This window comes from Morus notabilis, unplaced genomic scaffold, assembly GCF_000414095.1.
Source record: "Morus notabilis unplaced genomic scaffold, ASM41409v2 Scaffold518, whole genome shotgun sequence".
NCBI lineage: Eukaryota > Viridiplantae > Streptophyta > Magnoliopsida > Rosales > Moraceae > Morus > Morus notabilis.
In genome coordinates, this window is record NW_010366577.1 from 882,545 (window position 1) to 910,314 (window position 27,770).

Genomic DNA, 27,770 nt, shown 5'->3' on the forward strand with positions numbered 1-27,770 from the left:
TTCATCTACTTTTTTTTTTTTTTCTCTTTTCCACCCTACCAAACACACTGTTGATGCTCTCGAACTTTGAAAATGGCATCCGAGTACCAAAACTAATTCCAATTTAAAAAAACTCTAATTTGGGCTTTTTTCTTTGAAAATTTAGATAAGTATATCATATTCCTTTAAGAGTCGAATTAAGATTTAGAATTTCAATTAAAAAAACTGATTCTTATAAATAAAAAAAAAGAATATAAAACTACTATTATTTGGCTTCGACTGAAGTCTTTAATCTTATTAAATTGATTCCTCTTATGCTAGTAAGAACTTCTAGTCTGTTTAAAATGTTAAATTGTTTTTAATTGTATGTTAAATTGCTTTTAATAAAACTCTGAAGGATAATTAATTAAGAATTAATTATAAATTAAATAATGTAATTATTTAAGTTTAAATTTAAATTTGAATTTTGAAACACACATATGAAGGTGTTCACATAATGTGAAGGTGTTCACATAGTGTGAATGCACAGCACAGTGTGAATGCCTCTGGGATTCAGTTGCTTGCTCTTTAAGTTATTCATTTGACTTATTTGATAAGTTGTTCAATTGAAATTCAAATTAATTTAATTTTGACTTAAATTTGAATTTGAATTTGAGTCAAAATTGATGGAGAATAGATTTTGTTTCAAAATCAAATTTGAAGTGAGATATAATTATCAAGCTTTATCTTAGAGATAAATATTAGACTTCTTCTGAGAGTTTGACTATTACTCTATAAATAGGAGATTGCAAAAATTTGAATAACACAATTTTGCTCTCTCCTAGTATAGTGGCCGGATACTATAGAGTGTGTGAAGAAAAAATTTTCTCTAAAAATTTCACGTCGTGCATGTGTCAGGTGTTCGTGGAAACCTTGAGTGTTTATTTGCTAATCCTGTTTTGTTTCAAGTGTGCCCACATACACGTCTTTGTAGATTCAAGGAATTAACGAGGAGGATTCGGGTGTTCTAAACTAACTTGGAGTAAGGACGTTTGAGGTCAAAAAATTTAAGTTATCGTCATAATTATTCGTTAGGTAAATAAATTAATTTGACTAATTTATTCGTGTATAAATTAATGTAATATATAGAATATCTCAAAGTTTTATGAAAATTTTATTATACACGATCCACTAAACACACGTTTCCACATTTAAAATCGTTTCGAAAACCAACAATATTCATATTCTATACGCACATATGCTACTTTATTATTAGGCAAAAATTAGAATCCCTCTTCCAAGCTCATCAAATTTCCTATCATCACCTAATCATTGGTCAAGTAATTAGGAGCATTAGGTTTTTAATAAGATAAACAATATCATTTTAACAACAAAAAATCACATAAGGCAAAATCAACGAAAATCCATTAATAAGGCTAAATTACAATTCTAGAGAAAATGACATTAACTCATAATTAAAAGTAAAATATCACAATCCAATTAAGAAATTATACAACACTAAAGCACAAAATTAAAGACAGTAAGAAATAAAAAACTTGTAGATGAAAATCCAATGTTCAAGCTCTCCTTCTTCTCCCATCTTCAATAAAATCGCATTCTTTGCAATTGTTGAAATAGAAATAAAAATCCTAAAATAATACCTAAAACTAAAAATAAAAATAAAACTCAAACTAAAACTATCTTTTTTTTTTCTTTTTCTTCTTCGTTTCACTTTTTCTTCTTTGTTGGGAGCCCTTCGTTCTGGTTCGTGGATTAGTTTTTAAAAATAATTTGAGAAAACTTAAGGCCCGTTTATTGGTTTGAACTACAAAATAATTACATAAAAATTTTACTTTGGAAACGTTGAATCTAAAAATATATATTTATATATAATATATATCCACTTTTAAATAATAAGGGCACATGTAATATTGAATATGCTCCTATTTTTATTTTGGACACATTCCTTATATGATCATTTGCTGTAACCGTGGGCTGATTTTTTCTGATCATATTTTGCATATTGACTTTCCATTTTAACCAAAATTAATATTGTAACCAGTTTTTGATTTAATACTGATTTTATTAATGCTTTACGTCAAATAATATTTACTGATATGCTCTAGACCCTCTCTTAGAATTTCAGCATCGGCTGAGAGTTGATCAGAGGCAATACTTTTGTTAGAATCATTAGTTGCTGGCGAGAATCAATCCCAATTTCCACTTTGTTTGGTATGATGTCACATTGTTCACTCTCTTTATTTGCATGACGTTGACGTTGTTTTCATTGTTCTCTCTGTTTTTTTTTTATTTTTTTTTATTTTTTATTTCTATTTGCCCCTATTTTTTCATATATCTATCTCTATATGTTTTTGTATGGTTTTGATGTATAGTATATCATCACTTTTGTGTGAACTTGCTCCCGAATATTTTAAAATTGAAAAAAAATTAAAACAGAATCAATAGTTCAGTGTGCATTTATGAAATATCATTAGTTTAGGGATTGAACCACTTTTCATATTTTACGGGTGAAACGAACCCTTTTTATAATTTAACGAGCATGCTGAAACATAGCCAAACTATAAGGTTTAAGGACCATTTATGAAATTTACTTATGTTTCTTTATCCTAAATATGCACTGATTTACTACGACGGAGGACTCCTCCAACGCAAACATTTTAGAGGGCGTTTGGTTTATGTATTCAGAATCATGATTTAAAATTATTTTCGTTTTACGTGTATTTTTTGTGAGAAAAAATAACCATGAATTATGATTTAAAATCAGGGATGGATATAAGAAACAAACGTCCCATTAGTAACGCCATTGATAAAAAGTATTATCATGGTAAGTTTGATAACTTCCAAGTTATTACTCATACTCCAAGCTTAATTTCTCTCAAGGATGTAGTGCTGGGACGAGAGAGAGTGAATTCATGATGGTACGGATGAGCATGTTTTTGTTTTCTTTTTTCTTTTTGCTGATTCTTTTTGTTGTTGCTAATTAATAAGAACAAACATTTTTATTTTTGTTTTACATGGCTAAGTATATGCTTAATCTATTTAAAAGCGAGGGATTTTTTTTTTTTTTTTCCATTTCTTTTCTTTTCTTTTGTTTCTCATGCTATGTTGAGAATCTGGATTGCCCTATATCTATAATATGCATGAATACGAAAACTTCATAAAATTTCGTACGAAATTCAAACTTAATACAATACGTACTATGGTATCTAATACGAAAAAATTATGTATTTAATCGTATTATATAGTTTAAGTTGAAAGATCGTATTGGAAAAAATATAAAACTTATCAATAATATCAAAACGTGAAAACCGGGGTAGGAGTAGGGTTGGGATCTGAGACTGAGCCTGGAGTCTAGGTCTAAGGTCGAGTTCTGAAGAGGCATTGAGGTCAAATTTTGAGATGTAGGTCAAGGTCAAAATTCAAGGTTGGGTTTGAGATCAACCTTGCAAGCAATACAATGGTCACTATCTAGGTCTGGTTTAGTTAATGATCTTTGGCAACATTTACACGATCTATTTATACATGTTGTAGGACTAGTCAGGGAGGGGATTTGAAGCTACAACCAATTGTTTGTTGTACTTTTTTTTGCTGATAAAATAATGAGATTTGGTGGTGCACATTATGTATCTTAGCCCCTTCAGTTATAGCAGTAATTTAGGGTACTATCGAGTATGTGGAAAGGACTTAAACTAATCTTCTACCGACTGTTCACCTAATTTTCACTCCCCCCACCTATGGTATGACCACTGAGGCCCACTTAATCTCCTTAAAGGGGCAGGGCAACTTTCTGCGGGAATGGAGACTCGAACCCTAGATGGCCATGCAAAGGAGACCTAACAAACATATCTTTACCACTACTACACAACCCTCGGTGGTAATCGTTTGTTGTACTTGTATGGCTGAAATCCACAATATAGGAAAATCATAACCAAGGAATATCGCTAGGATGGTGCACGGTCCGGTTCAAACCGGACCGAAGGTTTTTTCCATGTAGGAATTGCTGAAAAATGTTTTGAAACTGAACCGGATCATTTTCTTAATGGTCTGGTCTAATTTACAGTTTTTATCTAATGGTTTGGACCGGACCCGACCAGACATTCCGTTAAGAATATATATTTTAAAAAATAAAAATAAAAAATAACTTTTGAGCGTTTTTATCAATATTACGTAGTTTTGACTCCTCCCTTTTGCACCTACCCACCCCTAATTTAGACTTTATGTTTGCTTTGGATTAATGTTTTATTTATATTGAAACTTTGGGTGACCTTGTTATTTACATTTAGACTTTGGATGATTGTATTATTATTAATTGCGACTTTTGTTTTAGATTACATGTTGTTATTATTTGTTACCTTTCGGTTTTAGATGACTGTAATATTACTAGTTGTAGACTTTTATTTTGGATTGCCTGTTGTTGTTTTTATTTTTTTTTTATGTTAGCGTGTTGTTGTTTAATAGTTATAGACTATTACTTAGGACTACATATTATTTTTGTTTATAACTTTTAGAATGTTAATTTTAAATGACAATATGTATTATGCAACATATGATTTTACTAATTAAAAAAAAAAACACATACACACTAACGGTCTAAACCGCGTTTTAGCCGTACCAGACCATTTGTTAAAAGTTTGATCTAGTCCGGTGTCATCTTATTAATGGTCTGATCCGGTCTAATTTTTGAAAACCGTTATTAATGGATTTGTTTGAAAACCTAACGGTTTAGGACTAATCCAAACTGTGAGCACCCCTAAATATCGTTACCTAGAAAATTGTTAGGGGTAGAATGGTCATTTTGACCTCAAGGGTAAAATGGTCAAATGGACATTGAATTTCGAGTTTTAACTCGCGATTTTCAAGGGCAGTCATCTTACATTTATGAACTTAGAATTGTCGACACCCGCTAGAGGTAAAAACGGTAATTTTTCAAAGCATAAAATTATCAACCGAGGCTGGAAACTCCCATCCAACCTAGATTTCTTTAAGTGGCCATGGGGTTGTTCTTTTGTATTTTTGAGTTAGGGTGACTTGAGTGATGATCTTGAGTTGAGTTTGAGTTATAACTTGAGTTTGTGTTTGGATGTGCACATTTGAGTTATGATTTGAATTGAAAATTTATTTGAGTTTGTGTTTGCATGGGTCAAAACTTAAATTTGTATTTAAATAGTATTTTAATAAAAACTCGATGGTGATGAAAAATTTTAATAGAGTATATGGCTGGGGTTTTATTCGTCTTTTTGTTGTGAATGCATAGAAAAAAAATCATCTCAATCAGAATTAAAACGAAAAAGTTATGGTATTTTTAAAAATAAAAAATATTGTTCATTAACTTGAGTTCGAGTTTATGAACTCGAGTTGAAAGTGAAACTTGAACTTGAGTTTAGCTCCAAACTCGAGTTCAAACTCAAATTTTACAAAAGAACATGAACTTAAATAAAATTGTAACTTGAGTTTAAACTTTTTCTGAGTTTCGTTGCAAAAGAACAACTCCTATTAGTTTGACCTAATTAAGGTAAGGAGACCAAATGGGGCCATGGGCCCATATAAAAGATCCTTAGGTTTACCTAAGGTAACCTCCTAGGTGATGAGGTTAAAGCCTGAAATTAATACGAACTAACCCGACCATTAGGGAAGTTTAGAGTTTAGAGTTAGGCGTAAGTATGATTCTAGAGACCAAGAAAGTTACAAAATTTGGGGATAAATTACTTATAAAAACTAATTAAGGTTAATTTAAAAATTTATAAGTAAATTAATAAGGTGAAGGTAACTAAGTTAATGATTAATGAATTATTTAGAATGATCAATTAATTAGAGTTAGAAGATGAATTATTTAAGTAACGAACATATTTAATACAATTGGTTAACAAGGTTTAGGATAAATTAACGAGTTAATTAGTGAAATTAATTGGTTGATTTACTTGGAAACATTGCTCAATTTTTAGAAGGGTGATAATTAATTAAATTAATTGATCCGTAAGAAGTCAATTAACTTAGAGCATAAAACTAAAGTAAATTGAATTAAAAACTTGAAGGTGAACTGACATTAAATTGTCAGTACAATTTAAATACAAAATCTACAATGTTGAAAGAGTGGTTTGCTTTGAAAATACCGTAATTGCAACTATCTACGTGAGTACAAATCTCCCCTACAACGAGTATGTTTTTCAAGAAATGTCTGAGACATTATCTGCTTGTCTACTTGATATAAATAATTTCTCTGTGAAATGAATGATTAGTATGATGAATAATATCCTACGTATGTCACCTCTTAAATTAAATTTGCATTTACAACGCTTATGTGACATGATCCTAATTACATGATTACCTTGATAAAAAGATAAAGTAATAAAGATCAGATAAGTGTAGTAACACAGAAGTTAATAGGTCCTTAGGTAGTCGGACAAGTTAATTAACTTAATAATATATATATATATATATATATATATTATATGTATGAAGACTTTTTACATCATTCTTATTTCTGTTTGAGCTTTTCAATCTAAACGTTTAGGAATTGGATTGTAATACTAGTATTACGCTTAACCTCGATATGATTTCTTATGTCGCAAGGTGTCCTATTTTGTTCATTTTTTTTTTTTAGATTTAAAGAATTAAATTTGAGAAATTGAAATATTTGTATTTACATTTGAATTGAGATATTCGATTTTTTCGTCGAACGTGCTTTTCCATAATAATTTAACATAATCAATTTTAAATTTAAGCATATTATAACAATTTTATAAGTTAAAAAAGTAATTTGTTAAAATTAAAAATTTAAAAAGTATGAGGCAAATGTATTAAATTAGTGAGCATTAATTTATATAATAGATTAAATTAGTAATTCAATTAGCGAGCATTAATTTATACAATATATAAAGGCTCGTTCATTTAACTGATTTGAGTTTAAAATTTGAATTTTGTTATAGTAAAAAGCTCTCAGAAACAGTTACATCTAACTTTTTTACTACAGTAAAAAATTCTCACATAAAATCACATCTCAACTCAAATTAAAAACTCAAATCAAGGAAGTAAACCGGCTCAACGTCTTACACTTCTTGCCATTTCAATAGTATCAGACATTAACACTTCTATACAACGTTTGGCGAGAATTGTGTGTATTTTCAAGAAAAGGTTAAAACATTTCTTGATAAATACGCAAAAAAGGAAGATGATCAGATTTCTGGGATGTCCATTTGGGCTATTCATCTTGTTTACAAGCGTAAACAAATTGTTCCTCTCTATATCATTGAAGAAACCACCACCAGCTCAACTTTGGGCCCCTACTGCAAGGACTGCATGTACTGTGGTATGTTCTGATCATTTTCTTTACTAATTAGTTTTCTTCCTTTTTTTGGGTGATTTCTAGTCTTTGCTTCTGATTTCTTTCCTTAATTGAATCTTTTTTTTTTTCCTTATATGAGGAGTTCTTTTGGGTGATTTCTAGTCTCCGTTCTTTTGGGTGATTTCTAGTTTTTTTTTTCCTTCTGATTTCTAGTCTTTTTTTTTTTTTTTCTTTATATGAGGAGTTTTCTTTTTTTTGCTTCTCATCACTTTATGAATGTGGGATTTTATCCCTTCATTATGAATGTGTGACTAATTCAAAATTTCAAGAATAAAGTGGGAGTTTTTAAAGTTTGAGAGTTAAAATTAGAAACGGCCCTAAGCTTTAGGGATACGGACGAGACTAATCCTCTTTTTATTTGTTTATTTATTTATTTATTTGATCAAACTTAGCTGGAGGAACCATGAATGCACAAATATAAGTACAGCTTCGAGTATGGCCCAATTAAGCAGTAAAAAAAAACAATAATAATGAAAAAATGGAGAATTTCCCTTAAAGTAAATGAGTCTAACGTTTATCTCTTATTTTTAATAAATACTCTTTTGTTAATATAATTATTTGATTAAAAAGATTATGAATCAATAATAAGAGTAAAAATCCTAACTCATACACTTTTAACTAGTAGTTGTCAAGATTACTCAAAAAATACACATCATTTAGCCATGTCCTCTTCTAACTCTTGTAAAAAAAAAAATAAATAAATAAAGGTTCTGGGAATTCGACTTCTTTCGATGGGTCGATAGTCATAATTTCACAAAAATGTTTGGTCATACTCGACTATGTTTTTTTTTTTTTGTTCTGAAAAAAAAATTGCATGTTTCTTTTGTAAGATGGATGATGATGTGAAATTGCACATCTTTTTAAAAAAAAATAATAATAATAAGTTGCATATTTTTATGTTCTTATTAAATCAAGATTTAGAACTATAATTCTATGCAGAAAATAGTCGGTATATCATCTTGAAAAGGGCATAGGGCTAAAGTTGGACCATTTTCTTCATTCCACGAACATTTCAGGCAAAGAAAAACAGAGAGAGAGAGAGGGGGGAAAAAAAAGTGGTTACTATTATAGTTTTTATTACCATTTCCGCCGGTTTAGTACCTAGCCTTTGTAGTGATCGTTGTTGAAAGTATCTTTTATACACTGAACATGTGAAATCCAGCAAAATGGAAGGAATAGAGAGGAAAAAAGTTTGTTCATATGCATATCCATTCTTTACAACAAGAATTCTTTTACTGTGGAGATACAATATACAATAAAAGTGTTAAGAAACGTTGTTTTTGTTTCTTACTCAACGAATTACTTCACGAGTCCTACTTGTCAATTATCTATAACCTGTTCTACTGACTCTTGTACACCCAAAAAAACATGAGAGAGAGAGAGAGAGAGAGAGAACCATAAAAGCAAGTAACAAACTAATAGTCCTAATTTGTATCAAATCTCAGTAACCAATTGCCAAACTGTAATCAACTTGAGGTGTAAGAAGCAGCAAATCATCAGAAAGAGCATCAGGAGAAGGCTCATGATTAGCCCTCAGCGGGACAAGAGAGTCACAGCAGGCAGAGCACACGAAGAGGGGAGGCACGGTCTCTGCATCCTCGATCCCACAGCAACGAGTGTGCTGCCACACCTCGCAGATATCACACGCCACCATCCGCTCCCCATCGTCATCCCTGGCCCCACACTCGCACACAACCTTCCAGGGGTCGCAGCCCCCTTGATGCATCAATGGGCCCTCTGTGTCCACGCCAACCCCCCTCACCCTTATCTCTGTGCCTGATTCCACCCTCCCAAACAACACCTCCTCATCTTCCACCTCCTCAAGTCCATCAATCTCCACCACCTCAATCTCCTCTGTCACGCAGTAGGTGTCCCTTAACGCGCACTCCACTGCTTCTTTTAGGTCAGAAATTGTCGCGTGCAACGGTACGCGCACAATCTCGGCAATACCATCTCCGAAACTTCTAGGAAGAAGCCTGCAAACAAAAGTCAAGAGCTGATCTTCTTCATCTCTGAACGGCCACTCCTTGACGAGGTGTTTGGTGTCCAAAATTGTCTGAGTAGCCAAGTCAACAAACTCTGAATCTGGATACTCCATTAACACATGCTTGTACAAGAAAAGCACATCATTGTACACATCAACCCCCGGAACTATCCTAGCTGGAGATGGGATATTTGAGACCAGTTCTTGTTCTTCAGAGACTTTCTCACCAACTTCATGAATTGTGTATTCCAATATTCTGGTGGCAGGATTAACTGCTCGGCGAATGATTTGGTTTCCAACAATCACATTGTTGAGCGACTTGAGGACATAATCTAGCAAACCAGTATCCCCTATGTGAAGCCTCGCAGCATCACGGACATCTTGCCTAGTCATTCCTCCATTACCAAAACAGTCTTCTTTCTTCTCCTTTAGTGCGCCCACAATCACATCGGCTGCGAATTCGAGTCTTCTTGGTGGCCAACGGCTGTCCATGTTGGCAATAACGGTACTGAATTTCTTGTACTTGACTGGTTTACTGTCTTTCATGAAAGGCTTTGTGCTCTGGTGCAGGAGACCTGTTCTTGTGAAGGGCTTTGAAATCGAAGAAAACAAAGAAGAGGATGATGAACTTATTGAAGCAGTCGTGATTGGTTTTCCAACGGCTCGGGACTTGACTGTGAGCATGAATCTGAGGAGTTCATTGAGTGTTATCAGCTGGGTCTCACTCAGGTCTCGGTAGAGACGAATGATCTGCTTGATCTCCTTGGCTTGCTCAGTTTCATTGAAGTCCTCAATGATCCTGTCCAGCTCCAAAGAGCAGAGAATTTCAAGTGCTCTTTTGTAATTAAAATCCTTGACACCAAAGCTTCCATGGCAAAAACCATAACCCCATCTACCGAACCAAGGGTGTCCATAGGCAACACCATGAAGCAGACGGAGCTCCATGGATCGTTTCTTGGACGCATCTGCAACTGTAATTTTGCTGAAAATGGATTGGCAAAAAAAAAAAATAAAAAAAATAAAAACGCGAAATTAGACATCAGATTGGTAAATTAGGCATGACATATGGGAATAGAAAATTAATGTTATCTTTCAGTTGTTTACCGGGCTGTAAGTTTTCCACAAATGCGATCCCACAGGTCCATGATTTCCCTTCCAAACAGGTATTTCGAGCCTCCTTCCATTCCGTTGATGCCGAGCAGGTGTCCAAACCCATTGCCATGGATAAGACCATATAGAAGATGCGATTGAACATCGAAAACGCTCTCGTCCAATGGCTTGTTCCATCTGCTGTCACTTGGGATTAGAAAATGATACTTCCTCTTGGTCACATAATGGTTGCTCCATCCTAAACAACAAACCCAGTTCAGAAATGAAATTCATGCGTCTTGTGTGTGTGAAAACAGAAAAGAAAATCTGTATGACAGATGCAAACACAGTTCCACAGAATCCTCAAGTTTCAAACCCGAAGTTGAATCAATGCCAGCTCAGATAGCAGAGAAAACAAATACAAAATTACACTACTAAAAAGCAAAAGTCCTCAGAATCCCCACAAAAAGTGCAACTACAGAGAATCTACAGAAAAGAAAAAAACAAGTGCACATGACACTAAAATGTTTAGTTTTTGGAATTAGAATTGTTGAATCAAGTTAAGAAAAAAAAGCCCAATTAACCTAACCCAGTTCATAAATCTACAGAAAAGAAAAGCATACGAACACGTGACGGCACGAATTGACCACAATCCTAACATAATATGATTACATTATACATACAAACATATTAAAAAAAGATTTACCGGAAAAAGAAAAAGAAAAAGGAAACCACTACGAACAGATGAAAACACAGCCCCAATTAAAAGGGACCAACCCCAGTTCAGAAATCAGAAAAAAGAAAGCAAAAAGAAGTCCTCAAGAAAACCAAGTTCAGCAATCAGGCAAAAGAAAGGAAAAAACTCTTCAATCAAGAAAACCCAATTGAGAAATCGGAGAAAAGAGTGGAAAAATATTCTTCAATTGAGGAAACCCAGAAGAGAAAAATGACCTGTGCAACGGCAGTGATCGCAATACGACTTCAATGGGGAGTCCTTGACGGTCTCTTCAATGGTGTAAAGAGGGATAACAAGGTTTCGGTTCTCATGAACGAGGAGAGTACACCAAATTGGCATTCCAAGGACTTGGTAGTCTTCGACTTCTGCACATTCTTCAAGAAAAATTCGAACTTTGTCTCGGAAAGGGCATCGGAATCTGGGGATTCCGCTTTCATCTCCGAATGCGTTGAAAGCGAAGAGCTTTGGCCTTCTCTTTCTCTTCTTGCAAGCTTCGATTATCGGAATCGACATGGTTGATCAAGCCTTTGAGCTTTGATCACCTTCAAGATTTCTCTTCTTTAGAATCAAACTCTCCCACTCTCTCTCTCTCCTCTTGATCATATGGTTTTCTAGAGAGAGAGTGAGAGGGAAAAATGAGTTTCTGTTCATGGGCTTTAACTGATTCTGAAAATTCTGTTGCAGAGAGGGAGAGAGAGTCTAACGGCCATCTTGCAACTTGCTCTGCCTCTCTCTGCTTCGACCTCCTTCTTTCTCTCTTTACCCGCCCAATTCTTTAAACACCAGGCAGCTCCTGACGATTTTACCTTAATACCCCTACTGGTTAAGTGTATTATTTATTTTATTTTCGTTTTTCATATGATTAAAATAATGGCTGCGTTTATTCATTTTACCTTTCAACCGCTTATTTTTAATTAAATTTGACTATTATTAAATTACTTATTAATAAATTTATTTTTAAGGACATCAATACTTTAAAAAAAAAAATTCATTACACACCCCATATACCTTTTCATTGTCAGTGCCCTATCTAATTATTCAATATAATATCACATAAAAAGAGATCAACTGACAATTGTTATGCATTAGTTTTTTTTTTTTTTGTTCAGTATTATATTTTGTTCTCATATAGGCAGTACATTGAGTTTCAGGGACAAAACATGGTTTTTTGGGCTGTTTAGGGTCGGTTTCAGTGGGAACCGGTCGACCGGTGACAGAGGAGTGTAACTCCACCGGTCAGCCAGTGGAGAGGTGACCGGTCGACCGGATCGGTTGACCTATGGATGTGACGACCCTAGCCTTTGATCGTCATCCTATACTCATACTTAACATTACTTAACCTCTAACACTTACTAATTATAACCTCTTAAAATTCAGGCCAATTTTTTTTTCATTCTTACCATGTACGTCTAAATGCTGTAGCATTTAGCTAGCCTTCTGTTTTCAACTATTTATAAAATGTTGTAGCATTATATTTTCAACTATTACGAATTGCTGTAGCAATTTGTTTTCAACTGTTAGGAATTGCTGTAGCAATCCATTCTCATCTATTATGAATTGCTGTAGCAATCCATTTTCTACTATTACGAATTGCTGTAGCAATTCATTTTCAACTATTAGGAATTGCTGTAGCAATCCGTTTTCAACTATTACGAATTACTGTAGCAATTCATTTTCAACTATTAGGAATTGTTGTAGCAATCCGTTTTCAACTATTACGAATTGCTGTAGCAATTCGTTACATTAACCATACCTTATGACTAGAGGTTGCTATACATAGCCTCATTGTCTCGTGAACTGTTCCTTCATAACATAAGCCATTTATACTCATAAACACTATTTCATTTTACACATAATGTTTGGCAACGTTTTCAAAACACGTGATGCATCCACAACCCACTTGCCCACATTCCACTGCTACATCCTCTCTGCATGCCCAGCAACAAGTTTCAGGGAGCCGGTGCCTTACCCGTACTTCCTACAACACGAACAAACTTAATGAGCTTTCGCTCAACAAGTATCAATAGGTCATAACATATGCAATAATTATGCACACCCATATATGCATTCATGTCATATATCATAATACATTATGTGCTACTAAAACGTGTATGACTTATGTTCTTCTTCTTTCATTACATTCTTTGTTATGCTTTCTCATTTTAGTCATTCATATCATATTTTCACGTTTTGAACGACTTTCATTTTCTGTTTCTCATTCTTTTCATTCTTCTTTACAGATACCATACCTTTATATGGAATGGTTTATGTTTTTCATTTTCATGTCTTTTACTTCTTATAGGCCCTGTCCTGCTGTACCATAGCGCGCATAACCAGTGAGGAGTGGGGTAGCTAACCAATCCAACTCAGTCACGGTTTCATATCTTTCATAGTCTCACAATAACCTTTCATTCGAAGGCTGGTACAAACATGACGTTTAGTCTCTTACCGTTATCAATTTTCTCATTGAAACGGTAACTTTAGTTAAATCTTATGAATTTGTGCATTATGAGCAATTTATCATGAGATTAACTTTTTTGTTAAAGTTTAACTCTTTCTCGTAACTTGACCTTGACTTAACATCAATACATACTTTTTGCAGAATAAAGTTCTACGATTCATAAATCTTGTAGATACCTACTTAACATAGTATCTAACATTCACATTATATCTAACATTCAAAATTCTACTATATGCACAAATTTTGTGCAACATAGAAAATAAGCTTGTTCATGATATAGCCATAGAGAAACTATTGTACTTACCGAAGCTTCGCTAACAACGCGTCCTTTGTCTCCCTTGACGCTTTCCGACTTCAACCGTTAATCGGCCCTATTGCATAAATTTTTCAATCGTTAGATTTAGAATCTAAGATCAATAATTACATTGAAATTTACTTTGGAAAGGTCTACAATCGTTATGTTTGGTATTCAACCTCAAACCATTTCCTATCTCAAGGATTTGCACTAAAACCGTGCAAGTTACTCAGTCATGGGCCTAATTCTCAATTTCAGTCCAAAACTGTGAATTCTCATTGTGTTCGGTTTTCTAATCATCACCGATTATTGAAACATCTTTCTTTTCACCTTTTAATCACATATTCTTCTTGAAATTCAGTTTTAGTTCAAATTACTCAAACTAAATTTCAGCAGAGTTTCGCCTTGTTTTTCTCATTTCCCGAGTTTTCAATAACTCGTTCTAATTCTGATTTCGGTACCTGGAGTCAAGATTCATATTCTTGAACACAAATTCCAACATAAAATTGAACAAAACACATTTTCTCCATTTCTAGGGTTTTCGGATTTTTTAGTGTAAATCCAAAAATTTTTGTTCAATCGTTTCCATAATTACATGTTGAACTCCTATCCTAGTCCCCGACAAAACCTCGGTTTTATTTTTTAATTTTACGGATTTTTTCCGAGATGAGTTACTATTCATCAAAACAAAAAAGCAATCAGTTTCTCATGAAAAATCCGAAATCTTACCTTGAAAAGTTGAGATTTCCCGCTAGAATGCCTCGGGTTGCGTTTCTACCGGACTGAACGAAAAAAATTTCGGTGAAATCGGGTGATTCCTTGATTTTCTCTCTCTTTCCTCTTTTCCCTCTTTTCTCGGCCACACATAGACAAGAAGAACAAATGTGGCTTCTAATGTGCTTCCGTAGGCCACTTTTAAGTGTAATGAATATTATAATAATATTTTCAATAATATCTAATATTACTTTCTAGATTAAAATAATTACTTTAATTTTCATAATTAAATTTAACAAATTCTAATTAAGTTTAACACTTAATTTAAGTGTTTCTATGTTCCCCACATTCTCTTGTCGAGACTAAACTTTCCGTTTCTCGAAACTAGTCTCTTTCCGGTACTGATAGTTCCACAACCAGTACAGGTTCTATACTGTTTTTCTGGACTGTTGAGCACCCTGGGTCAAACTTCTCATGTCCAACCCAATTCTCTTGGGTATCTCGTTAGTCAACTTCTTTTTTTGAAATTTTCATTCTTTGATTCAGAATTGCCCAAAATGCGTGCCCTTGCGGTACTCATTTTTTTAGTAGTTTCCCGTTTTAACTGACTGGGAAAAATTCTATTTCAGGAACTTTTGCTATTTTCCTTACTTCCAATATTTCTACTCTTTTTCTAACTGGTCATTTAGTCACAAACTAAATATGTTAGTTTTTCATAACTAAAATATACCTGTTAAAATTTTTAACTTTTAACTGATATTTCACTATTCATAACTGATATTTACGAATTTTCTTTGTAAAAATATTCGTATTATAACCTTACACTTTTCGGGAGATTTTACCCCGTACATAAATTTTCTACATAGCATTTCCTTGATCAAACTAGAAATTCTACTGCTTTTCGTTCCGGAAGAATTTATGGTCAAAATGCCGAACTGTCCAGATTAGACCTGAAATTTTTCCGGTCGTTACATTCACCCCTCCTTAAGAAATTTTCGTCCCAAAAATTAAAACAAATGGGGGTATTTCCTTCTCATTTCATCTTCACATTCCCATGTTGCTTCTTCTACTTTTTGATTCATCCACAGTATCTTTACAAGTAGAATACTTCGATTACGAAGACGCTTCTCTTCTCGTGTCAGTATTTGCACCGGTTGTTCCTCATAAGTCATGTCTTCACGAATCTGAATCGGTTCATGTTCTATAACATGGGACAGATCGGGTATATACTTCTTTAACATCGAGACGTGGAACACATCATGTACCGCAGCTAATTCTGGCGGTAAAGCCAATCGATAGGCTACTTTCCTTATTCGCTTGACAATCTGGAAATGTCCTATATACCTTGGGTTCAATTTGCCTTTCTTGCCAAAACGCATAACACCTTTCATAGGTGCGATTTTCAAGAAGACTGAATCCTCTTTATTAAACTCCAAGGGTCTTCTACGCTTATCAGCATAGCTTTTCTGATGGTCATGTGCCGTCTTCATCTTTTGATGGATTTTCTGGATAGATTCAACCGCCTCCTGAATGAATTCTGTCTTATGCAACTGCTTCTCCCTGGTTTCATACCAATGAATGGGAGACCTGCATTTTCTTCCATACAAAGCTTCATACGGTGGCATACCGATTGAAGCTTGATAACTGTTGTTATACGAGAATTCAATCAAAGACAGTTTCTTATTCCATGCTCCTTTAAAATCCATCACACATGCCCTAAGTATATCTTCCAAAGTTTGGATGGTACGTTCCGACTGTCCATCCGTCTGAGGATGAAAAGCTGTGCTAAATCTTAATTCTGAGCTCATGGCTTCTTGTACACTCTTCCAAAACATGGAGGTAAAACAGCTATCCCGATCTGAGACAATGGATAATGGTATTCCATGCAGTCTAACTATGTTGTTGACGTACAACTCTGCTAACTTTTCTAGGGTATACGTCACTTTTATGGGTACAAAATGGGCAGATTTAGTCAATCTATCAATAATTACCCATATTGCATCGTAACCTTCACTTGTTTTGGGTAGTCCCACCATAAAATCCATGGTTATATGCTCCCATTTCCATTCTGGAACATCTAAAGGTTGCAACTCTCCAGCTGTACGTTTATGCTCCGCTTTAATCTTTTGACATGTTAGACACCGACCAACGTAGTCCACGATGTCATTTTTCATGTATCTCCACCAAAAGTGTTGTTTTAGGTGTTGTTTTAGATCTTGATACATCTTAGTCGCTCCTGGATGTATCGAATAAGGGGTATTATGAGCTTCAGAAAGAATTTGACTCTTAAGACTTTCATCTTTTAGAACACAAATTCTTCCTCGAAATGTGAGTATTCCCTTATCAGAGACTTTGAACTCTGTCTCTTTTCCTTCTTCAACTTCTTTCCAATACTTGTTAAGAGTAGAATCTTGACGTTGAGCCGTTGCCATCTTGTCAAAAATAGATGGTTGTATCTGTAGAGTGGCTAATTTGCCTGTAATTAGCTCTAACCCTAATGAATGAATATCGTTCTGTAAAGGTGTTAGAAATCTATCCAATGACATATGACTTAATTCAGTAGTCTTACGACTTAAAGCATCAGCTACCCTATTGGCTTTTCCAGGGTGATAAAGGATTTCACAATCATAATCCTTTACTAACTCCAACCATCTGCGTTGCCTCATATTAAGTTCTTTATGAGTGAAGAAATACTTGAGGCTCTTATGATCAGTGAAAATCTGACATTGTGCACTATATAAATAATGCCTCCATATCTTTAAAGCAAAAACTACTGCTGCTAATTCAAGATCATGAGTAGGATAGTTTCTCTCATGAGTTTTTATTGTCTAGACGCATACGCAATTACCTTTCCATTTTGCATCAGTACCGCTCCCAGCCCTAGTTTAGAAGCATCACTGTATACGTCATAGTTTTCTCCATCCTTTGGGATCGTAAGGATTGGTGCAGTAGTTAGCTTTCGTTTCAATTCTTGAAAACTTTCCTCACATTTCTCCGTCCATTCATACTTTTTTTCTTTTCGTGTGAGAGTAGTGAGTGGTGCAGCTAGTTTTGCAAAACCCTCTACAAATCTCCTGTAATATTTGGTCAAACCTAAGAAACTACGAATCTCTGTTACGTTTCTTGGTGCGGCCCAATTACTAATAGCTTCAATCTTTGCTGGATCCACCGAGATCCCATCTTTCGAAACTACATGCCCCAAGAAATGAACTTCGTTGAGCCAAAATTCGCACTTAGAGAATTTAGCATATAGCTGATGTCTTTTCAGCATTTGAAGAGTAATTCTCAAATGCTCTTCATGTTCCTTATGATTCTTTGAATAAATTAGTATGTCGTCGATAAAAATGATAACAAATTTATCCAAGTATTCCTTGAAAACACGATTCATTAAGTCCATAAAAGCTGCTGGGGCATTAGTTAGTCTAAACGGCATTACTAGAAACTCGTAATGTCCGTAACGCGTTCTGAAAGCCGTCTTTGGTATATCTTGTTCCTTAATCCTCAATTGGTGGTATCCAGATTGCAAATCAATCTTTGAGAATATTGCCGCCCCTTTGAGTTGGTCAAATAAGTCATCGATCCTGGGCAGAGGATATTTATTCTTTATCGTGACCTTATTGAGCTCACGATAGTCAATACACATCCTCAATGTGCCATCTTTCTTCTTTACAAACAATACAGGAGCTCCCCAAGGCGAATAACTTGGTTGGATAAATCCTTTGTCCATTAATTCCTACAGTTGCATTTTTAACTCCTTAAGTTCTGCTGGAGCCATTCTATAAGGAGCCTTAGAAATCGGTGCCGTTCCAGGTAAAAGTTTGATTTCAAATGAAATCTCACGTTCTGGTGGTAATCCTGGTAATTCTTTCGGAAAGACTTCCAGAAACTCTTGAACTATCGGCACATCTTTTGGTTGTAACTTATCAGTTTTAGTCGTGTCCACAATCTGTACTAAATATCCTTCGCAACCATTAGTAAGTAATTTCTTTGCTTCCATTGCATTAATTACTCATCTGGGGGTACGCTTAGAGCGATCAACATACTCAAAATTTTCTTCCCCATCGGGTCAGAAAAGCACCTTCCCATTACGACAATCGATAGTTGCTTGATATTTTCCTAAGAAATCCATTCATATGATGACGTCGTAGTCGATTATCTTTAATACGATTAGATCTTTGTATAGCTCTCTATTAGCTATGACTATCGGTACATGCTCTAGCTTAAATTCAGACAATAGAATTTCCCCAGAAGGCAGGGTAGTCCTAAATGTCTGACCAATTCTATTCTTAATCCTCAATTGGTGGTATCCAGATCGCAAATCAATCTTTGAGAATATTGCCGCCCCTTTGAGTTTGTCAAATAAGTCATCGATCCTGGGCAGAGGATATTTATTCTTTATCGTGACCTTATTGAGCTCACGATAGTCAATACACATCCTCAATGTGCCATCTTTCTTCTTTACAAACAATACAGGAGCTCCCCAAGGCGAATAACTTGGTCGGATAAATCCTTTGTCCATTAATTCCTGCAGTTGCATTTTTAACTCCTTAAGTTCTGCTGGAGCCATTCTATAAGGAGCCTTAGAAATCGGTGCCGTTCCAGGTAAAAGTTTGATTTCAAATGAAATCTCACGTTCTGGTGGTAATCCTGGTAATTCTTTCGGAAAGACTTCCAGAAACTAAGTTTAACAAATTCTAATTAAGTTTAACACTTAATTTAAGTATTTCTATGTTCCCCACATTTCTCTTGTCGAGACTAAACTTTCCGTTTCTCGAAACTAGTCTCTTTCCGGTATTGATAGTTCCACAACCAATACAGGTTCTATACTGCTTTTCTGGACTGTTGAGCACCCTGGGTCAAACTTCTCATGTCCAACCCAATTCTCTTGGGTATCTCGTTAGTCAATTTCTTTTTTTGAAATTTTCATTCTTTGATTCAGAATTGCCCAAAATGCATACCCTTGCGGTACTCATTTTTTTAGCAGTTTCCCGTTTTAACTGACTGGGAAAAATTCTGTTTCAGGAACTTTTGCTATTTTCCTTACTTCCAATATTTCTACTCGTTTTCTAATTGGTTATTTGGTCACAAACCAAATATTTCAGTTTTTCATAACTAAAATATATCTGTTAAAATTTTTAACTTTTAACTGATATTTCACTATTCATATTTGATATTTACGAATTTTCTTTGTAAAATTATTCGTATTATAACCTTATACTTTTCAGGAGATTTTACCCCGTACATAAATTTTCTACATAGCATTTCCTTGATGAAACTGGAAATTCTACTGCTTTTCGTTCCGGAAGAATTTATGGTCAAAATGCCGAACTATCCAGATTAGACCTGAAATTTTCCCGGTCGTTACAATAGAAGGGTGACCGGTCGACCGGACCGGTCAACCGGTGGGGAAAAATCCCAGGGCCAACCATGGCCGATTCGCGAGGAACAAAGCCAAAACCTGCAATTTTGGGTCCGATTTCGACATATTCTCAAATGAAATGTATAGATCCAGTTTCAAATCAACAAATGGGGTCCAAAAAATCAAAAACCCCCAATTTTCATCAAGGTTTCACCAAATCCCATTCGGATTCCATTTGAAAATAAAATTTAAACAAAAAATTACCAAACTCAACTAAAACGAGTTCCACAAAGCTAAATCCGAAAATCTAAAGTGAGTTTCAAAGAGTTTTACCTCAACCCAAGCTTTGATTGTTGAAAATCTCTTAGAAATCCCTGTTTTTCTTCAAATCCGGTTCAAGAACGTTCTTGAGAGAGAGGGAAAACTTGAAAGAAAGAGAGAGGAAGAGATGGGCGAGAGAGAGAGAGAGAGTGCTCGGAGAGGGAGAGAGGGAGAGACTAAGAGAGAGTGTGAGTGAGTGAGAGGGTTACGGGAGAGGAGGGAAAAGGAAAGAAAGAAAGAAAAGAAAAGAAGAAAAGGAAAATAAAATGAGGAGAAGAAATAATAAAGAAAGACAAATAAACGTAAAGAGGGGTGAAACTGCAATTATCAAAAATAAATTTAAAAGTTCATGATAAATTAAGAAAATCAATTTAGGCACACTAATAAATCACAATTATCATAATTAAACAAGTTTGATTCTGGAGGGCGTTACAACTTGACTTTACGAGTGATGAATTAATTGACAATTTCAAGTGCTACCACCCCAAAGATGGCTACACACATCACATTTTTTAGTTAAACAGCCAATACTATAGGCAAGTTCTACAGTCACAACAAGTTGAAACATCAAATATGTAGAAATTGTTGCCCAATTTTCATTTTTCAAATCAATACTCTTACTTTAGATTACATAATGAATTAGATAAAATAGGAGCATTGAAAAGAAATGAAATACTTACCAGTAGATATCTAACCCTTAGTACCGGCAAATCAATCATAATCATCACGATCAAGTAGTTTTGTTGTGCTAAAAAAAAAAAAAGTAAAAAACTCTAGTATTGGGTTCAATAGAGCGCCGTTCTTGTTAAATCACGATTCACGATGAACTACCAGATGAGTGCAATCGTGATGGATGCAAGACAATGAATGGGCTGCGCTTTCGATGACATTTATTTGAAAAACATGGTAGGCTCCATTTAATCTTTGTGGAAGATCAAATGGCTTCGATAATGCAGTACTTATGGCCACTCAGCTTATTTTTAAAGCGAGATATTTCGTTACAGAAGGAAAATTCTTTCATGCTTTAAAATGATATTTGGTATCAAAAAGTGATAAAGCAATACTAAGATAAAAGTACAGGTATGTGCTACATAATAATAACCGTGACAAATGATAGTTGGATGTGTATATGGGAGTACGTGTGCTAATACTTAAAATAGATACAGGTGATATATTATTGACATTGTTTTGTCTCGATTGCATAAACGTTTTTGGAAATAAATCTTATATATTTCTGCAATTTGGTGGATTTTACATTCTATGGTAGTTGAGGTGTTCATTAAGTCCAATCAACCGATTAAACTGACCAGTCTAATTTAATCTAATTCATATTTAATAGATTTGAATTGGATGTAAATTTTTTAAAACTGACTTAGATTGAATTGGACATTAATTTTACTTTCAAAACACCTCATCCAAAGCCATCTAACCTTCTATATTATATATATATATATTCGGCAAATGAGAAAAGGAAGAACGTACTCTATATGTACACACACACACACACACACACTATATAGTTACCCTCTGTTGAAAAAGCTCAATTATGGTTTTTTCCCCCTGAAAAATTGGTTGCAACATTCACGGATGATGAACATTTCTCTCCCATTGTTTTCTCTATTCCTTTTCTGTTACTTCAAATAAATTGTTTTAGCACACTTCGATAATGAATGCCAGTTCGGCAATGGTCAAGTAGAAGTTTATTTTATTTTATTTTATTTTATTATTATTATTTTTTATTAGAGGAAGATAGCGGGAGATGACGAAATAATCTCAACAGTACATTTTTTTTTGGCAACTTACATTGACATCACTTGTGTTTTGCTAAAATAATACTGAAACTCGTTTAACGGAAACTAATTATGTCAACACCTTGACTTAATTATTGTCCAATCAATCTCAAATATCTTTATACATATACACATATATATCGTTTCCATATAGCCTGAAAAAGAAATAGAGCATATTCCCATAATAATAATAATAATAATAATAATAGTAATACTAATAGTAATATAGAGCCTGTACCATTAGTTTATTGGAATTAGTAATTGAGGAGTATAGTACCTTTGTAGCTTGGACTTTTGGAGTGGTGGACTAAAAACGTTTTCTTACCGATCAGGAAAAATAAAAGTCAAAAACGTTTTCTTTCCTTGTCCTATGTGTTTACTTACCAATCAGGAATGTTAATTTGATGTAGAGAATGAGAAATTTTGGTATAGAAAAACGAACAATCCTATTTAGTAAACCTACGATATCATTTTCCTTTCAATTAGAATAAGTAACAAAATTCTTTTTTGGCCTTACTAAATTTTGATTAATAACTTCATTTGCAGTGTGAAAACGTTTCTCAATGCAAGTTGGAGGTGATCAAGTACAAGGAGGTGGGCGAGAGATAGGGGTAACAAGAATTCAAGAATTCCTTCTCTTATTTGTTGAAAATTAAACAAGATAGATATGCTCAAATAGTTTTCATGAACCAAAATTAAAGAAAATGGAGACAAAATGTCACTCCAAAGTTGTTTCCGAGAAATATTAAAAGAAGGAATTGATTTTTTTGGGTGAAGGGGACGCCAGAGGAATTTCTGCACCATATGATTTCTAGCGAGTGTGTTGGTCCCGTTTCTGACAAAAGTGCATACCTACATACATGATGGAGGTAAGAAGAACGAAAACTGAACAATATAGAGCATATTGGAATAATAAAACTAGAGCATATTCCCATCAAAATAATAATAATAGTAACAATAATAACAATATAGAGCCTGTACCATTAATTAATTTATTGGAATTAGTAATACTAATTGAGGATTATACAATGTCTATCTATAGACATCTACGAATGCAATTTTGTAGTTGACACATGAAATTCGGGATTAAAAGGAGAAGGCCGTGCACTAAACGCTGGTTGTTTAATCATCATTTTCATTAACGGAGAATTGGATTGTACTTCGTGATATATAGGTAAATTAACAATAAAAAGTGAATCAATCAGTCAATAACTCACTTTCTTATTATTTTCTTTAAGTCCGTTCTTAACGCCTTTCCCTTTCCGGTGTAGTCCAAACGGTTCAATGCATGACTTGTCGAGGGCATAGTCAAGACCATTTGATAATAACACACAGACTTTTTCATACCCCAAATATCACTCCTTGGAAAGATCATATGGTGGAAAGTTGACCGACTTTGTATCATTCATACGCTTTTACTAAGAAACATGCTGAAAGACACCTGCTAAGCACAATTACTAATAAAAGGTCTTTCTTTTTATTAATCAATGGTGTCGTTGCCTTATAGCAATACTCTTTTGCTAATATATGGTCTCTGAGCCTCGAACAATATATAAGAATGTTGTGTGTTTATATGTGTGTATATATTGCATACATAGGAAATAGTTAGCTTATCAAAAGGACCAGGTGCTAATTACATCCAGCTATCTTATTTGAACGTGAAGTTTTAAGTGTACAAATTAGAGGTGGCCGAGAGATAAGCGTAAAAAGAATTCAAGAATTCCTACTCTTTTTGGAAAATTAAAGAAGATAGATAATATCAAATAGTTTTCAAGAACCAAAATTAAATAAGATAAAGACAATCTGTCATTCCAAAGTCGTTTTCAAGAAATAAAAGAAGGAATTGATTTTGCGTGCAGGGAATTTCTACTCCATTTGAACCCTAGCAACCGTGTTGGTCCCATTTCTGACTATTATGAAAAACGAAAACCCAAGAGAAAGAGATAAGCAGTTTCTTGGAGAGAGACAGTCAAGCCCAGAAGTTTTGGTCAATTATGGGCGTTGAATTTTGTTTAAGTCACTGATGCTTTTAACAAGTCTATAAAAATAAGAGCCAATGCAGGAATTAATCGTCAATAAGTTTTCCAATTAATATTCACCCGTTTGAGCAATATGATTTCGGCCTCCAATATTTCCATCTTTCTAATTGGTTCAGTAACATGGAATATTTTTATATTTTCATGTATTGTAGCTAACGTGGAAAATGCCGTTTTCCAAGTGAAAGCTTCTGAATCAATATCACCAAGCGTTGATCATCTCAAAGATCCAGAAGCGCAGTGCCTGAGCCAAATTCTAACTTGGTGGTGGAGCGATGAGTACATCAATACCAGCACTAGCCATTGCAACTGGCCCGGTGTAACTTGTAACCAAGCTGGGAAAGTTACTGAACTTTCTTCACCACACAGCACAAATGAAAACGAGGGAAGAATTGTGTTTCAGAAGATGAACTTAGCATGCCTTCCAAATCTAGTTTGTCTGAGTTTTTACGGAGCCGGACTCACAGGTAGCATCCCGCGAGAGATAGGCAGTCTTTCAAAGCTCACCCACCTTGACCTATCCCGGAATCGTCTGACAGGTGAGTGGCCTCTCTCAACACTAGCCAATCTCAGCCACTTGTTTAAGCTCACCTACCTTGATCTTTCTTTTAATCAATTAAGTGGTCCTATTCCATCAACCATTGGTCTTTTGAAAAATCTGGGTTTTTTGGATCTAAGCGAAAATCACTTCAGTGGACCACTACCATCTTCTTTGGGTAATTTAACCAACTTGTCAAAACTGTATCTTCGTTCAAACCAAATTAACGGTTCCATCCCTCCAACTCTAGGCCGTTTAATCAATTTATATGAGCTAGACATCTCTTCAAACTACATTAGTAGTTCTATCCCCTTGGAACTTGAGAATTTGGAAAATCTAAGGTCTCTACTTATTAGCAATAACAAGCTCCACGGTCCAATTTTTCAATCGCTGAGTGGTTTCGCCAGTTTGACTCATCTTGACCTGAGCTCAAACCATTTTGATGGTCCCATAGGTCCTGATATTGTAAATCTAAGCCAAATGATTACGTTGGACCTATCAAATAATGAATTTTCTGGGACAATGCCTCAACAGATTGCCCAATTAACAGGATTGGTGCATTTAGATCTTTCCCAAAACAACTTAAGTGGAAGCATTCCCACAGAAATCTGCGCTTCTCTATATTGGCTAAAGACCTTAGACCTCAGTCACAAGTTCTTTGGTGGGGAAATACCCTCTCAATTGTGCTGCATGATACCTTTAGAGACGATCAACCTTGCCTTCAACAACTTCCCAGGCGACAATAACTGTTCATCTCAATACTGCACGGATGGTGATTTAATATGTGCGCCGAAAGTTCACCCTCATTCTCAGACAGAGGGAAAAGGATTCATCTTTCTCCATATCATTCTCCCTACCGTCTCTCTCTTTTCCTTTCTCTCCACTGCGTTTTTGCTGGTCGAGAAACGTACATTTCAATTGTTCACCATCAAGCGTATGTTTAAAAAGCAAAATGCCCAGCCTGTTTGTCCAGAAACAAAGAATGGAGACATATTCTCTATATGGAATTATGACGGACAAATTGCATTTGAACACATCATAAGAGCAACGGAAGACTTCGACATTAGATATTGCATCGGGACAGGCGGTTATGGCAGTGTCTACAGAGCGCAACTACCTAATGGAAAAGTAGTTGCCCTGAAGAAACTTCATACTTCTGAGGCTGAAGTGCCAGCTTTGAGAGAGAGTTTCGCGAATGAGGTGAAAACTTTGACCGAAATACGTCACAGAAACATCGTGAGACTCCATGGATTCTGCTTGCATAACAGATGCATGTTTTTGATCTACGAGTACATGGAAAGAGGAAGTTTGTTTTTTGTCTTCAGCAACGATGCGGAAGCTGTGGAACTAGATTGGAGCAAGAGAATTAACGTCATCAAAGGTACAGCTCATGCCTTGTCTTATATGCATCACGATTGCACTCCCCCAATTGTTCATCGTGATGTGACGACCACCAACGTTCTTTTGAACTCGGAATTAGAGGCTTTTGTCGCTGACTTTGGCACTGCTAAAATACTCGATCCTGATTCGTCAAATCAAACCATGCTTGCTGGTACTTATGGATATCTTGCTCCTGGTAAGTCATATTATCCCTAACTCCATCTCTTGTTTTCTCCTCTTATCTAAATTCCTTGTTTAACAATTATTGAATTGAAGTGTAACATTTTTATGGAAAGAAAACCTACACGCAATTGATGCTGCAACCGATTGTGAATGTAGAACTTGCATATACGATGGTTGTGACTGAGAAAACTGATGTCTATAGCTTTGGAGTGGTGGCACTTGAAACGCTAATGGGTAGGCATCCAGGAGAACTCTTGTCGTCGTTTTCATCATCGTCGGCCCAAAACATGTTGTTATGTGAAGTGCTGGACCAACGCCTACCACCACTGAGAAATCGCATTGTTGTGCACGATGTTGTTCTTGTGGCTACGCTAGCATTGGCATGCTTGAATGCCAAACCGAAGTGTCGGCCAACAATGAAGCAGGTTTCTCAATTGCTTCTTTCTCGCAGAAGAACATTAGCCAAGCATTTCCACGAGATTTCACTGGGGCAGCTCATTATCCCAGATGTCTACGCAGATGGCGAATGTGAGATTGGTACCAGTGATCTTCAATGATGATTCTTGGGACCAGGATCTACCTAGGGGCTCAATTTTGGAGATCAAACTTTTAGTCAGTTTTTGTTGTTTTATTTATGAGTTCTTATGTACTAGAAAATTGTAAGTGAAGACTATTCTCTAAAACACCCCGTTCATTTCGCCGATTCGAGTTTAGAATTCGAGTTGAGATGTGACGTTATGTGAGAGTTCATGACTACGTATTAAAGGTGCAATTTTTCACTTTTTCAAGTACTAGTGCATTTTATCTTTTGAACGTCCTTTAATCTTTCTTAAGAAAAGCAGAATAATAAGTAAAATTAATAAATTTATGAGTAGTTCTTGAATTCTTTAATCTCTTTAAAATTAGTCCATGCAGTCCCATAAATACTCCCTCACTATTTCATAAAAATAAATAAGTAAATAGTCCTTTACCTAAAACAAACTCTCGTAGTCCCACTATTAAATTTTGAATGATAATTCATGGTCCCACTGTTAAATTTTAGACGATAATTGTTAACTTGAACTAACGAATGGTCCCTAATCTCTTTTTTCTCTCTTTAAAAATAGTTCTTGAGTTGAAAAAAACAAAACAAAAGTTAGCCCCTTTATTAAATAAATGGATGAAAAACATTATATCTAGGAAGTTGTAACAAATTTAGTCCCTAAACTGTAAAAAGAAAATGCTAAAGTTAGTCACTTTATTAGATAAATAAATGGAAAATATTAAATACCCACAATTTAGACCCTTATTGAAATCATTTTTTAAAACATTTTTCTAAAGAAAAAAAAGAAGGATAGAGAAAAATTATTTGTTTTCAAACTCTATTGCTACACAAATCTTTTTCTTGTACTAAAAATTCCTTGTTTTCAAAAATTAGGCCAAGACTAGGGTGAGCATTCTGCAAACACTGCTAGCCAGGGGAAATATGTTTTAATCATGTGCAGCATTCAGCAATCTACTTGCTACATTCATATAATCACTTGTCAACTAGAAGGTAAACTATTGATTTCATAACCTTCAACA

At 34.8% G+C, this 27,770-nt stretch overlaps 2 protein-coding genes across 2 annotated transcripts; one reads left to right on the plus strand and one right to left on the minus strand.

Moving 5' to 3' along the window:
* Nucleotides 1-8,762: 8,762 nt before the first annotated feature.
* Nucleotides 8,763-11,643, minus strand: LOC21409783 (PHD finger protein MALE MEIOCYTE DEATH 1). The gene is made up of 3 exons (XM_010110659.1): nucleotides 11,346-11,643; nucleotides 10,410-10,653; nucleotides 8,763-10,287 (listed from the first exon to the last, which is right to left on the minus strand). The coding sequence occupies exons 1-3, from the start codon at nucleotides 11,641-11,643 to the stop codon at nucleotides 8,763-8,765; spliced, it is 2,067 nt and encodes a 688-aa protein (XP_010108961.1).
* Nucleotides 11,644-24,164: 12,521 nt separating this feature from the next.
* Nucleotides 24,165-26,995, plus strand: LOC21409784 (probable leucine-rich repeat receptor-like protein kinase At1g35710). Its single transcript, XM_024173841.1, has 2 exons — nucleotides 24,165-26,220; nucleotides 26,364-26,995. Exons 1-2 carry the CDS (start codon nucleotides 24,183-24,185, stop codon nucleotides 26,762-26,764), a joined length of 2,439 nt encoding a protein of 812 aa, XP_024029609.1. The 5' UTR covers nucleotides 24,165-24,182; the 3' UTR covers nucleotides 26,765-26,995.
* The last annotated feature ends 775 nt before the right edge of the window (nucleotides 26,996-27,770 follow it).

Bases quoted from the DNA above. Each gene is read 5' to 3' on its own strand.
- LOC21409783 (XM_010110659.1), bottom strand. From the start codon at position 11,643: ATGTCGATTCCGATAATCGAAGCTTGCAAGAAGAGAAAGAGAAGGCCA. The intron at 10,654-11,345 runs GTCATTTTTCTC...TTTGTTGTTTAG, and splicing joins CGATCACTGCCGTTGCACAG to GATGGAGCAACCATTATGTG. The intron at 10,288-10,409 runs GTAAACAACTGA...ATCCATTTTCAG, and splicing joins TGTGGAAAACTTACAGCCCG to CAAAATTACAGTTGCAGATG.
- LOC21409784 (XM_024173841.1), top strand. From the start codon at position 24,183: ATGATTTCGGCCTCCAATATTTCCATCTTTCTAATTGGTTCAGTAACA. The intron at 26,221-26,363 runs GTAAGTCATATT...TTGTGAATGTAG, and splicing joins TTATGGATATCTTGCTCCTG to AACTTGCATATACGATGGTT.